The sequence below is a fragment of the Talpa europaea genome (assembly GCF_964194135.1).
Source record: "Talpa europaea genome assembly, chromosome: 4".
NCBI lineage: Eukaryota > Metazoa > Chordata > Mammalia > Eulipotyphla > Talpidae > Talpa > Talpa europaea.
Window position 1 is genome coordinate 108,935,889 of NC_140070.1, and position 12,808 is coordinate 108,948,696.

The 12,808-nt window shown below is 39.9% G+C and overlaps 1 protein-coding gene across 1 annotated transcript in view; it reads left to right on the forward strand.

The window, feature by feature from the left end:
* Positions 1 to 12,808, forward strand: part of ATP13A4 (ATPase 13A4) — a gene marked incomplete at its 3' end in the record, with an annotated part of 104,324 nt that overhangs the window by 35,975 nt on the left and 55,541 nt on the right. The window contains exons 3-7 of the mRNA XM_084232212.1: positions 6,361 to 6,507; positions 8,709 to 8,779; positions 8,876 to 8,956; positions 10,752 to 10,821; positions 12,427 to 12,561. Of these exons, the coding sequence (XP_084088338.1) occupies positions 6,361 to 6,507; positions 8,709 to 8,779; positions 8,876 to 8,956; positions 10,752 to 10,821; positions 12,427 to 12,561 (504 nt within the window). The remainder of the gene's footprint in view (positions 1 to 6,360; positions 6,508 to 8,708; positions 8,780 to 8,875; positions 8,957 to 10,751; positions 10,822 to 12,426; positions 12,562 to 12,808) is intronic.

Here is a 12,808-nt window from a genome sequence, read left to right on the forward strand (position 1 = left end):
ACAACCCAGCACTGAACCGCTGCACCACCGGGGAGGCCCTAGATTCTATGTTTTTGAAGACAATGACCCTGGCTTTCTTTTCCCCACAGCATCTAGCACATGGCCATAGCAGGTGTTCAATATTATTTAATTCAATTAAATAAGTGGATCAAATCTAAAATAAATCATCTTACGGGGCTTGTCAGCACTATTACAAAGACACAAAGTAAAATATCATGCTGAAAAAGAGAAAAATGCATTATGCTTCTTTTATTTTTTTTTTTAATTTTTAATTTTATGTATTTATTTATACAAGCACTGGGTACAGTCAGAAGTGCGGGAGGGTGAGAGAATTCACCAGAGCCAGAGTGGGGAGCAGAGCAGGCCGAAGGACCGAAGTACAATGCTGAGGGGAGCAGCGGGCGGGAGGAGAGGTCAGCGCGCCATGTGGGACCCTCCTCCGGTGGCCGGGGAGCAGCCTGGGATCGAACTGGCGCTGCAGAGGCTGCGGGCAGCTTCGCAACCCAGCTCTCAACTGCTGCGCCACCCGGGAGGCCCAACGCTTCTTTTAAATATACATTCCTCCTTATGAATCTCATCCCCCCACTTCCCATTCCAAGCCAATCTCAGAAGTCCCTGAGATTCTGGGGGGGAGAGCCTCAGAAAAATGATTCCCATAGCTGTAAGCAGCAAAAACAAAACTTCTACAGAGTGAGCTGAACGAGAGCTGGGACTGGAGATCCTGTTACTTATTGTCCAGGGCCCACAATGGACAGTACCATGAAGTGGCATCTGGGTTTGATTCCAAGTGTTACTTTTGACCTGCCTTGTGCAATCCAATAGCTCTTTTGCCATAACAGAATACCAGATGGGTGCTTAAGCAACAGGCATTTATTTACTTTCTCACAGCTCTGAAACTAGAAATCTGAGCTCTATCAGCAGGGTTGCCTTCTAGTGAGGCCTTTCTTCTTGGCTTGTAGATGGTCTCCTTCTCTCTGTGTTCTGATGTGGCAGAGAAAGAGAGAGACTGAGAGAGAGAGAGAGAGAGAGAGAGAGAGAGAGAGAGAGAGAGAGAATTCTGATATCTGTTCTTCTTCTTCTAAGGACATCAGCCCTATCAAATTAAGGTGTCTTCTTTATGAACTCATTTAAACTTAAATTACTTCCTTGAAGGTCTTATGTCTAAATGGAGTCACATTGAGGCATAGGGCTTCAACATGAATTTGGGGGAATTTAATTCATACAGGCAAGTTACTTAACCTCCCCTCTTGTCCCTTTCCTTTTCTGGAGAGTGGGGCAACCTAACATTGAGTGGGTAGCACCTACTTCCCCAGCATGAGGACTGAGTCAGGTGGTATGGGCACAGTGCTGAGATGGGAACTGACTGGCAGGGAGGCGTTCCATGGGCCCTGGTTACTTTTGTTTTTTAAAACTAATTTTAATTTATTATTCATTACTTTTTGCTACACATGGCCTCTCCAGATAGTTCAGACTATCAGCAAGTTAAATTCACCAGTCCCTTTCCCCTCTGAAAATGATGATAAAAAAAAAAGAAAAAAAGAATCTCTCCAAAATCATAAGCTGAGTTGTTCAGGGTTTTCTTTTTCTTCTTTGCATACAAACATAGATATAGCCTTTGCTTTATTATATAAACTTTCCTGCTTTGACTATTCCTCTCCCCCCTCCTTTTTGGGGGGTCAACATGTCCCAGGGGGACTGAGAGAATAATTAGTGAGAGTTCTGCAATGCTTAGAACTTTTTCTCTATATTTTATAACCAAATCCTCCATGCTAGCTAATGCCAACTTTTCCCAGCTAAGCAACTTTGGGAATATGAGTTCAACATGTCAGTATATCAATAGGTCTGGCTAAGAGAGGGAAAGAAAGAAAAAAAAATGATACTTAAATCTAGAAAGAAAATTATTATGCCAAAGTTTTGAGTCTCTAAATGTATTTCAAGAGTATTAGAATTAACCTGAGAAATTTAACTTATCATTTTTCCATAATTCTCTAAGTATTTCACCTTAGCTAGAGTTCAACTTTTTAGCATCACAATGCATCCATCTCTAAGTAAAGAGTACTGATGTCCTAATGTTTTGAAACTTTGCATTGGTGACTTTTTCTTTAAAAAGCAAGCTCAGAATCATACTTTATGGTGTGAATCCCTACACAAGAGGACGAGTCACTTGTCCTGAACTGCAGTAACTATTATGCTACAGTTCAGAACGCAAAAGTTAGCCTGCCATTTCCAGGTTCAGAAAGGGCAAAGCCCCAGGAAATAAAAAATGCCCACGTTTCTCCCTCTGTCTTTCTGTCCAGGTCAAACCTAGGTTTCCTGTATATATTCAGTTCTTTAGAAAGCACTCTTGAATTATTTTAAAGGTTATTCTTTTAGAGTTCAAGGACTTGTCTGATTAATTCTCTGGATAACAAGGAGGTAAAATCTGCTCAATGAGACTTGAGATGTTAAAAGTCCACATTTTCCAGACAAATCGTTTGGATTATTTGCATGATAGAGTAATTATTTCAAGGGATGGTTCTCTGGTGTATTTAAGTATTTTAAAGATCATTATGGCCTCCCCCGTGCTGCAGCGGCTGAGTGCTGGGTTGCGAAGCTGCCTGCAGCCTCCACAGTGCCGGTTCGATCCCCTGCCGCCAGGCGAGGGTCCCACATGGTGTGGCAGACCTCTCCTGCCATGCCCACTGCTCCCCTCAGCAGTGAATTTAGTCACTCTGCCTGTTCTGTTACCTACTCTGGCTCTGGTGAATTCTCTCACCCTCCCGCGCTTCTGACTGTACCCAGTGCTTGTATAAGTAAATAAATAAATCCTTAAAAAAAAAATCATTAGCTGCTTGTGAGAGCTGGGAGCCAGACTGAAGTGGAAATAGCCATTTCCAGATAAAGGTGTGTCTTTTTCAGAGAGGAAAAATAAAGAGAGACTCTCAGAGATTTTCAAGTTCCCTAAAAATTTCAAGTTCCTATTTACAGGGAGATCTCAGGGACAACCTGCTGCGGAAACAAGCCCTGGTGGCATATGCCAGCTGGCATTTGCTGCTCCCTGCCAGGGGCCAGGCGCAGATCAGGTGCATCACACATTATAACATTTAATCCTTTAAATATCCATGAAATGTGGTGTTATCATTCCCAGATTGCCAGATGAAGAAAAATGGGGCCCAGAGAGTTGGTTGCGTGATTTTTTAAAATGGTTTGCAGATGAGATCTGAGCTTAAGAAAGAGCCTGTGCTCTTCTCATACTGGACAACACCAAACTGAAAACCGAGGGATAAATGGATGCTGTTTTCTGGAGCAAACACTTGGCATTGCCATACTTTCCTTCCACTTCTTGCCTTTTCTCCCCTTAAAAAGTTTGGGTGACTTCCCTAAACAATATGGATATTTTTACAGAGTCTGTCAGAATAAAAAATAGTATTGCTACCTTTCTCCAAGAAAAGTTGTTGCCTCACTGTGGTATCTTTAATGCCAAGAATTCTAGTTAGTGTTACACAAAATTTTGAGCTAGAGGACTGGGGGACGGGAGACAGGATGTTGGGAAATGAGTTTAAAGGCACATATATCCAAGAATCTTCAATGTAGTGATGTTATAGATCATAAAATGATGGAGGTGTACAGATGAATTTTGGTGATTCTTTATCACCTAGACTAAGGCATGAAGTTGCTACACTGGGTTATTATTGGCCTTTGAGACCTTCAGATTCAAAGTTTCACTTTGCCTTTACCTTTCTAAATATTACAGTCTTAAGGTCTGTTTGCTGTCACCAGGGCCAAAGGGTAACAGCTTGGTTTTGGGAATCAGATTTTCTGCTGCTGAAAGAGTAGAGACTGTGAGATGCTGCTTTTTCAACGGTGCATAATTCAAGGTGATTTTCATACACGAGACACAAACACCATAGGACCATGGAACAACTCATTGAAACAAAGAAGAAAGAATCAAGATTTAGAGCCGTTCTGCCTTTCTATCTCTTTCATACCCATTTGAACAATTAATAACTTTGCTGGTGGAGAAGTTTCTCATCTGCAAAAGGGAGATGGTAATACCACAATTGAAGAATTATGTACTTAAAATAAGATTAACTGAGAAATAATTTTCACAAACTGCTAAGTAATCAATGAAAATTAGTAGCTAATATTTTAATTCACTTAAGAGGATTAAGAGTAGCTATCTCCCTAATAGTCTTTCTTCACTTGGTGGCCAGAGGCTTATAGTCTAGATGGTGCTTTCCTATTTATCTAGAAATTATGTGAGGCTGGATATAAAAATGGTAGTCCAATCAAAGTGAATTTTTAAACAAAATATAGAGTAGAGTGGAAGACTAGAGGGGACTCTGGAGGGGCAAGTGAGGGTCAAATTCCTGCTCTAATTGTTACTGACTGTATTTTGGTTTCCTTACCTGCAAAATAATAAAGCTAATGAACAGTAATGACCTCATAGGGTTTTAGAAATAATGTATAAGCAGTACTATGTGCTTAGAACAAAGTAAGTGCTAGATAAACATTAGTGATTTTTATTATTGTTATTAGAAATTCAAAGTTCTTCAAACAAAGTCCTCTTTGATATAATCAATGCCAAGTTATATAATGCTACACTATGCGAAGGTGTGTTCTAGGGAGCTGGTTGCTTACTTCACAATACCTAGAATGTGTTTACTGGTTCAGAGGCCCAGTCATTAGAAATTTAGCCATCATGGTGTCTTAGGCTCTGAAGGTAATGCTATGCAAATCTGATTTGCTTTGATGTAGTCATTTTTTTTTAAAAAATGGAAGTAATAGCTAATTTTGCTAGTTTTTAAAAATTTATTCATTAACTTTCACATTTCTATTGTTTCCCCCATTCTTCTGTCCCACCCCACTTTCTTTGTTTTGATTTCCTCCCTTTCCCCTCACCTCTTTGTCTTTTTCTTTCTCTCTGTCTGTATATGTCTCTCTGTCTCTCTATCATTCTCTCTCCCTCAGAATCTGTGCTAGTCCTGGCTGGAGCAAGAGACATGCATCAGATACAGTCCCTACCCACAGTTCAAGAGGAATGATAAAGTGGACAGGCAGAGGGCAATGCAATGAGGTAGAACGTGGTAAGACTCTCAAGTACCCGGATTGCTTAGAGGAAAGATCAGCCAGAGAAATTAGAATGGCTCTCATAGGTGAACTTTGAATTAGACCCTAAAGGATGCTTAGAATGTAGCCACAGGCAAACACAAAGACAGAAGGTTTTGTATTCCAAGCTAAAGAAGGAGCAGGAACAAAGGCACTCAGGTAGACTTCCCTTAAGGAAAATGATGTAAGTGACAGCTACAACTGCTATATATTTTCATCTCTACCTTTTCCAACATCACCTCAGACACTTCATGGCAAAGTGGAAGTGGTGGACACAATTCTCAACTCTGACCTACATCCACTGAGCATTAAAGTTTCCCAGACTTGACCTCCCCTTGTCATCCTTCCTAGCTCCTGAAGCTTACCAGGCATCCAAGTGGATTTTATGGGCAGCATTTGCCCATTCAGAGAAGTAGCCAATACTATTGCCACATCAGTCTTTAAAGGACAATTATGCTGTCTGTTAACCCAGTCCTGCTCCCTCCAGCTTTATTCTGTGATGAAGTCATCAGTGAGTCGCATAGGAAAGCAGCTTTAATCAGGGTCAAGAAAGAAGGTAGTACCTGTGCTAATGTATTGAAAATTACCCTTGGGCAAGGTCAGTGCAGAAAGCCAGTTTTTTCCCCATGCATTCATTACTCTCACCAAGCAGACTGCAGTTCCTTTATTTCTGCTCTTTATCTTTAACCTTTATTGAAAACATGGTCTTTACCTGTAAGAGAGCCTAGAAGAAATAAGAAAATACAAAGCATAAAGTGATTAGAAGCACAAGTAAGGGACAGTTAGAGCGCTTTGGAGTTAACATAGTGACAGTATTTCCCCCACCATGGCAAAATGGTGGTTAAGGGGCTATTCTGGGAGTGGTAGAATTTAAGTTAAGCCTCAAAAGATAGGGATGGCTTAGTGACCTAGCTTTCTCATCCACAGAGGCCTAAGAAACTCTTGTGAAATCATTTTTTTTTTCCCTGTGGATTTTTGTATCTGTCTATAATCCCTTGGGTTGGAGGGGAATAGAGAGAACTAGTTCTTACCTGATAATCTGCCTTGACACTAACTGTGCTGCATGTCCACATCAAATTCTCAGTAAGAGATATAACCTTTTTTTCCCTAAAGGGGTTTTGTCTGTCAGCTTTCAGAGGCATATAATTCTGTCTAGGCTGTTTATTAACTCCATACACACACAGAATAAAATTGAAATGATGATTTTCAGATTGAATTTTAACCTGATGACTGCTCTTAACCTCATGGGGGTTTTGATGTCTGTTTTCTCAGGATGAATTCCAAATTTACTCTTGGAAAAAGGTAGTGTGGATCTGTCTGTCAGAATTAAACAGAGCATTTGCTCTCACTCCTGACCACCCTCTCATTGCAGATGAGGAGTTCATCATAAATAGAGCCATAAGAAAGCCAGAGCTAAAGGTAAGTAGCTATGGTTACTGCTGATGTTAGAGAAATTTAATCTCCCAACCCTTCCAAATATAAGACTACATTCAACTCCTCCACTGGACCAATCCTCAGCTAACAGTGGGGAACTTTATAGAGAACAAGAAGTCTGGAATCAGTCAGAGCGCCAGTTCAAATCTCCACCTCATTCTTCTAAGCTGTACAACCTGGGATCAGTTACTAAGTCTTCTGAATTTCAGTTTTTTCATGTACAAAATGATTAATATAATTGCCTATTATATTCTTTGTTGAAATTAAGTAAATAAAGGAACACAAACATCAGTACAGCTCCACGTACATAGTGAATGATTAGTACATATTAGCTCTTAGTAACATCAGGCCCCATATTATCATCTATATATAGGGTTTATCTTATAGTAAAGCTAATTACTCAGAAGTATTCTAGGGAATTAGCTTATGTCTACAAAATTACCTTATTGTGACTTCTGTCACTCACATGTATGTAGGTTACTCCTTCTTCACTATATTAAAGTAGAACACTTGGATTATTACCAGCTAACATTCACATTGAAAACATTTCATAAGGCAGCCTTTTTTCTTAGGTTTATGTATTTGTGGATAGCTGTTTAAATTAGTTTGGTGTGCTCAAGTCAATTTTTTTTTTAAATAATAAAAGTTAATTGCGGGGTCTTCCTAGTGACTCAAGGGGTTAAGTCGCAGTATTGTGAAGCAGCGCAAATTTGATCCCTGGCCAAAGAGGTGACCCACATGGCACAGCAGATCTCTCCCGTCTTGCCCACTGCTCCCTTTAGCGGTGTATTTCAGTCAGTCTGCCTGTTCTGCTCCCCACTCTATCTCTGGTGAGTACTCTCACTTCCCGCACCTCTGGCCTGCACCCCAGCTCTTGTATGCATAAATAAATGAATCTTAAATTTTTTTTTAAAAAAGTAAATTGCTGAGCAGTTTCTCTACTGTTAATTGTTATCAGCCTGTTGCCTTAACTGACCAAGTAAACAAAAACCAAAAAGACGAAGCACCTCCAGCTTACAGGTGGCCTCCTCTGATAGGTAGCAATTCACTGAGAGATAGGCCCCTCTGTGACTCTTATGGTTATGCTTGCTCATGTGCACACACATATATTTCTTGAACAGGGCTAAGATTCATTTGAAGTAACTCAGGCCTTGGAGTTTAGGGATTTAAACTCAATTTCTAGTTGATATGTGCTTGTACAACGCACTTATTTATTTAATAAAAAATGTATTGAGCACTTACTATGTACCAGCTACATGCTCTTCTTAGTTTTAAAATCTATCTACTATTGTAGGTCTAGGACATATTCAGAAGAACTGCAGTAGAAATTAGAGATAATCTGACCAATTGCCTCCAGTTATTCATGGGGAAGCTGAAGTACTAAGAGGAACTCTTGAACACTGCTTCTCAATTGTGATTGCACATTAGAATTATTTGAGGAATTTAGAAATGTTTATAACTAGGCTGCACCCCAGACAAATAAAATCAGAACCTCTTGAGTGGAATCAAGGCATCAAATGGACAAAATGAGGTTATAGTCATTGCTCCATATAATAAGACAATCTCACTGTTTCTCTTTGTGCTTAGCTCAGATACCAGTTAATGAAGATTCAGGTTCAATTGTTTAAGGAAATTAGAAACAAGAAAGCTCAATGCCAGGCCTCGTTGGTGGTGCAAGGGGTTAAGCACTGCACTGTGAAGCAATCAGCAGCCCTGCAGCTTGAGTTCAATCCCCAGCCGGCCAGGGAGCAACCCACATGGCGAAGCAGACCTTTCCTGTCTTACCCACTGCTCCCCTCAGCAGTGTGTTTCAGTCACTCTGCCTATTCTGTTTCCCACTCTGTCTCTGGTGAATCCTCTCACCCCACCACATCTCTTACCTGTATCCCAGCTCTTGTATGCATAAATAAATAAATCTTTAAAATTGTGGAAGGCAGTGGTTTAATTTTAGTCACATGCTTCTCCATATAATAGGTCCGTGATGCAGGTTATTGAATGATAGGTTCTAGTAAAGAATGCCAGTTGTGTAATAGGAAGGAACAGAGTAAGTTAGGAAAAAGCAAAAATCTTAAATTTGTGTAGTAGGGTTCTATCTTTGCTGCAACAAATATTTCCTTAATCATTAAACTGATATATATTTTCTGATCCTCAAACTGGAGACTTTCTTAGTATTTTTCATTTTGCAGGTGAGATGCATACAAGTACAGAAAATAAGATATGTTTGGAACAACTTAGAAGGACAGTTCCAGAAAATTGGGTAAGTTGGTGTAGCAATTGTATTCCAAAAAAATAAAATAATAGCACAAAAACATTATTGCTAAACATGTCTGTCTCACTGTTATTATTATTTTAGCTCTTTGGAAGAATGGCTCAGCTCTGCCAAGATACATCTAAAATTTGGATCAGGTCTAACAAGAGAAGAACAAGATATTAGGTACCATGTATATTGTTACCTATACCATCTCGAAAGGACAGCTACTAGTTAATAGAGAATGCTGTAAATAGTTATCTTAATAAATCAATATCAGGAAACTTTGTAATGCTCTAATTAGTATTATAAATTAAATGCTTTCATACACTGTATCTTAACTATATTGAGCAGTTTTGGGGTTTGCGGGGGCAGAAGCGATATCCTCATCATTACAATATAACAGATGAGAAATATGAGACGCAGAGAAGTTTAATGTCCTGAAGAAGGTCACACAGATGGGAAATGAAAGTGTTAAGGACTGAGTCTCATTTTTCTGACTGTGTTTAGTCATCTTTCCACACAATGCTCTCAATGTTATTATAACAATAAGGTTGCGAAAGTGTTGAGTATTACCAGGAAATAAATATCAATATTATTATACTGTGAAAACAAATAATAATGATTGTGAATAGCAGAAGGATATCATACAAAACTATAGCTCCTCAATTCCTACTCAGTTCCTGGGCAGAGGAGCAAGGCTTAGGGAGGCCAGTGGATTTTGAATGCTAAGTGGCTGCCACTAATTCACTGCATGGCTTTGAGCAAAGAGCTTCTCCCTAATGAGCTTTAGTTTCCTAATTGTTAAAAAGGAGGAAGAGGACTTGCTGGTTCTCAATTTCTATGATTCTCACACCTCCCAGTGCTCGTTTTCATTATTTTGAAGAGACCTAGGGTCTTGGTACATCAAAATTACCTGGGAGCTTATCAGAAGTGCAGACTCTCAGGCCACACCTCACCCCTATTAAATTGGAAACTCCACATTTAAAAGATCACAGAGTTGTCTGTATGAACATTAAAGTGTGAGAGGCACAGCTCTAATACATTCAGCCAGCCACAGACCTGGAAGACTATGGAGAGGCACAGAGAGAGTGGCCGGTATTCACCACAGCTAAATAACTACCTCATCAAAGAAACACATCTCTGAGTTTTCCATGAGAGGACTTTATAACTCTATGTGTATTTTTTTTTTTTTTATAGAGGCATGCTTTATTTATTTGTTTGCTGGTTTGTTTGTTTGTTTTGTTTATACATGCACTGGGTACAGTCAGAAGCGCGGGAGGGTGAGAGAATTCACCAGAGCCAGAGCGGGGAGCAGAGCAGGCAGAAGGACCGAAGTACACTGCTGAGGGGAGCAGCGGGCGGCAGGAGAGGTCTGCACGCCATGTGGGACCCTCCTCTGGTGGCCGGGGAGCAGCCGGGGATCGAACCGGCGCCGCAGAGGCCGCGCGCAGTTTCGCAACCCAGCGCTCAACCGCTGCGCCACCGGGGAGGCCCTCTATGTGTATTTTTAAGACCCCAACACAATTTCACTCACATTAAAACAAATTCTGTAGCTTCCCAGAACTGAAGAGGAGTAGGAAAATGGGTGCAGTATTCCTTATCAGTAAAACTATTCTCTTGTGATCACACATCTTCTCCCTCATCCGTGCAGCCCAAGTTGGAGAGAGAGTTGAGTGAGCACCAATACTGAAACTATTTGAATGAAATAATGGTTAATATTAAATTCTCACTAGGGAAGTAATTAGGCCCCAGGAAGAGTCTAGTTCAACAGATGAAATATGATCATACTTATTGTTATTGTGCCTGGGAACCCTCCCTGTCCTGAGTAATTTTGATAAGGATGGGGATGCTGTGTAACAGGGGCTTACACTGACCCCATGGTGAGAAAGGGACCATGGAGTAGATCTTTCTGTGAATAGGTGAGAAGTGAGTTTTATTTTTATTAGTTGTAACCATGCCCTGTGATTGCTCCCTACAGGAGGTTAATATGCGGGCCAAATACTATCAAAGTGGAAATCACACCCATTTGGAAACTGCTCATTAAGGAGGTAATCAGTGTTTTTCCTTGGTGCTGGACAGAAATAGTCAGTTTGGGACTAGTTAAATGACCAACAATGATGCATGTTAAAAGTAACTATAATTTGGAATATCAAAGAAAATTCCAAGCATGTTTTCTTTACATTTCTTTTCTACTCTTTTACGCGGAGTCAGTGCTTTGCACACACTGCCTGAGCCAGTATAAAAAGTGACTGTCAGGTGTCTTTTTGCTCTAATGATGGGCTGAACAGAATGTTTCTTTTCTTTCTTCTTTAGTCTTAGGCTTCTTTGCTCATATCAACTATGTGGCACTAAAATAGTAAATAAAATTTGAAAGACCCAAGTCCTTTTCTTATGGGCAACATATGTCATTTCTCCAGCATTTAGAATTATAGGCAGAAAAGCAGCTGTTCACCTTATCAATTTGATGGCTCTCAATGTGACTGTCACTAAGTTGAACTTTTTAGATTTGACTCAATCACTGGGCTTATTTTTCATTTTATGGTACTTATTATGAAGCCACAAACATATAGATGTACTCTGCGTCTTCTGCTACACTTCCCTTTCCTCCTTGCTTTATATATATATATATATATTTTTTTTTTTTTTTTGTGGGACCCTCGCCGGCGGCCGGGGAATGAACTGGTGCTGCAGAGGCTGCGGGCAGCCTCGCAGCCCAGCGCTCAACCGCTGCGCCATCAGGGGAGGCCCTCCTCCTTGCTTTAAATAAAGCTTACTATAGTGGAGGTGCTTTCTCAATATTTCTAGCAAGCTTTCAGGCATGAAAGAAAGCAAAAAGAAACTTATAGAAAAAGTATCTGTGTGTTTCTTCTGTAATCAGAGTCAAGAACTGCTGTATTTGTTTAAGACAGATGACTGTCAACTAGAAGGAATTTAAGTAAGGGCCCAAAATATTTTTAACCAAAGCAGGATCATAGCTGTTGGGGTCAGCCTTTACTTTCCCCACAGTTTTCTAGATGCTGTGTACAGCTCACCACTTTCACCATGGGCCTGTGGTTCTATACTCGTGAGTCCCTGTAGTCTTCACCTCATCAATGAGTAGGAAACACTTTAATGGCTCTGGGATTGTGGGTGTTGCATCCTAGAGAACAATAGATGAGAAAGCGTATTAACTTGGTAAATCTGAATTAAAAATTCACCCTTCTGAAGGCCAGTAAATGTGCACTGAAATGTTAATATCTACACAATTGTTGTGTTGCTTAGCATGAGGTGCATGAAGCACTATTTTCTAAATTATAAGGTGCAACAGTGATTAAAAATAAGTGCTCTGGAGCCAGATTGCTGGTCTGTGACAGTCACAGCTGTGTGACTTTGGGCAAGTTTTTCAAGATCTATGGCTCAGTTTCTTCATCTTTTCAATGCAGATAAGTAATAACTGTGGTTAATCAGGTAATTATGGAAATTAAATGAGCAAATTCATGTAAAGTTTCTTAGTGCAATGTTGGCACATGGCAATTGCTAAGTAAATATAATAAGAATATTGTGTGGGAAGATTTATGTCATGGTGAGGATTATGAAAACAAACAAGTCAATGAATAGCTAAGTGTGAAACCTAAATATCTCCCTTGTCTTCCTATTTTTGTGTCTTCCAACAGGTTTTAAATCCATTTTACATATTTCAACTCTTCAGTGTCTGTCTGTGGTTTAGTGAAGACTATAAAGAATATGCTTTTGCCATCATAATCATGTCCATCATTTCCATGGCCTTGTCAGTGTATGATTTGAGACAGGTGAGTTTTTCCACCAATGTAAGATCTCAGGATGAGCATAATAATGACTTCATTGTAATTTTGTTGGAAAGGGGAATAAAAAATAGTCAATACCTACTCTATGACAAAGGACATTAAGTTTGTAAATATCAAGCACTCTGATATCCAGTAAGTGTTAAATCTTTTCCCTTCCTTCACATAACAATGCCCCTCTTAATTTCCCCCCTCTCTTTAGATTACTCAGGCAGATTAGCCAGAACACACACAT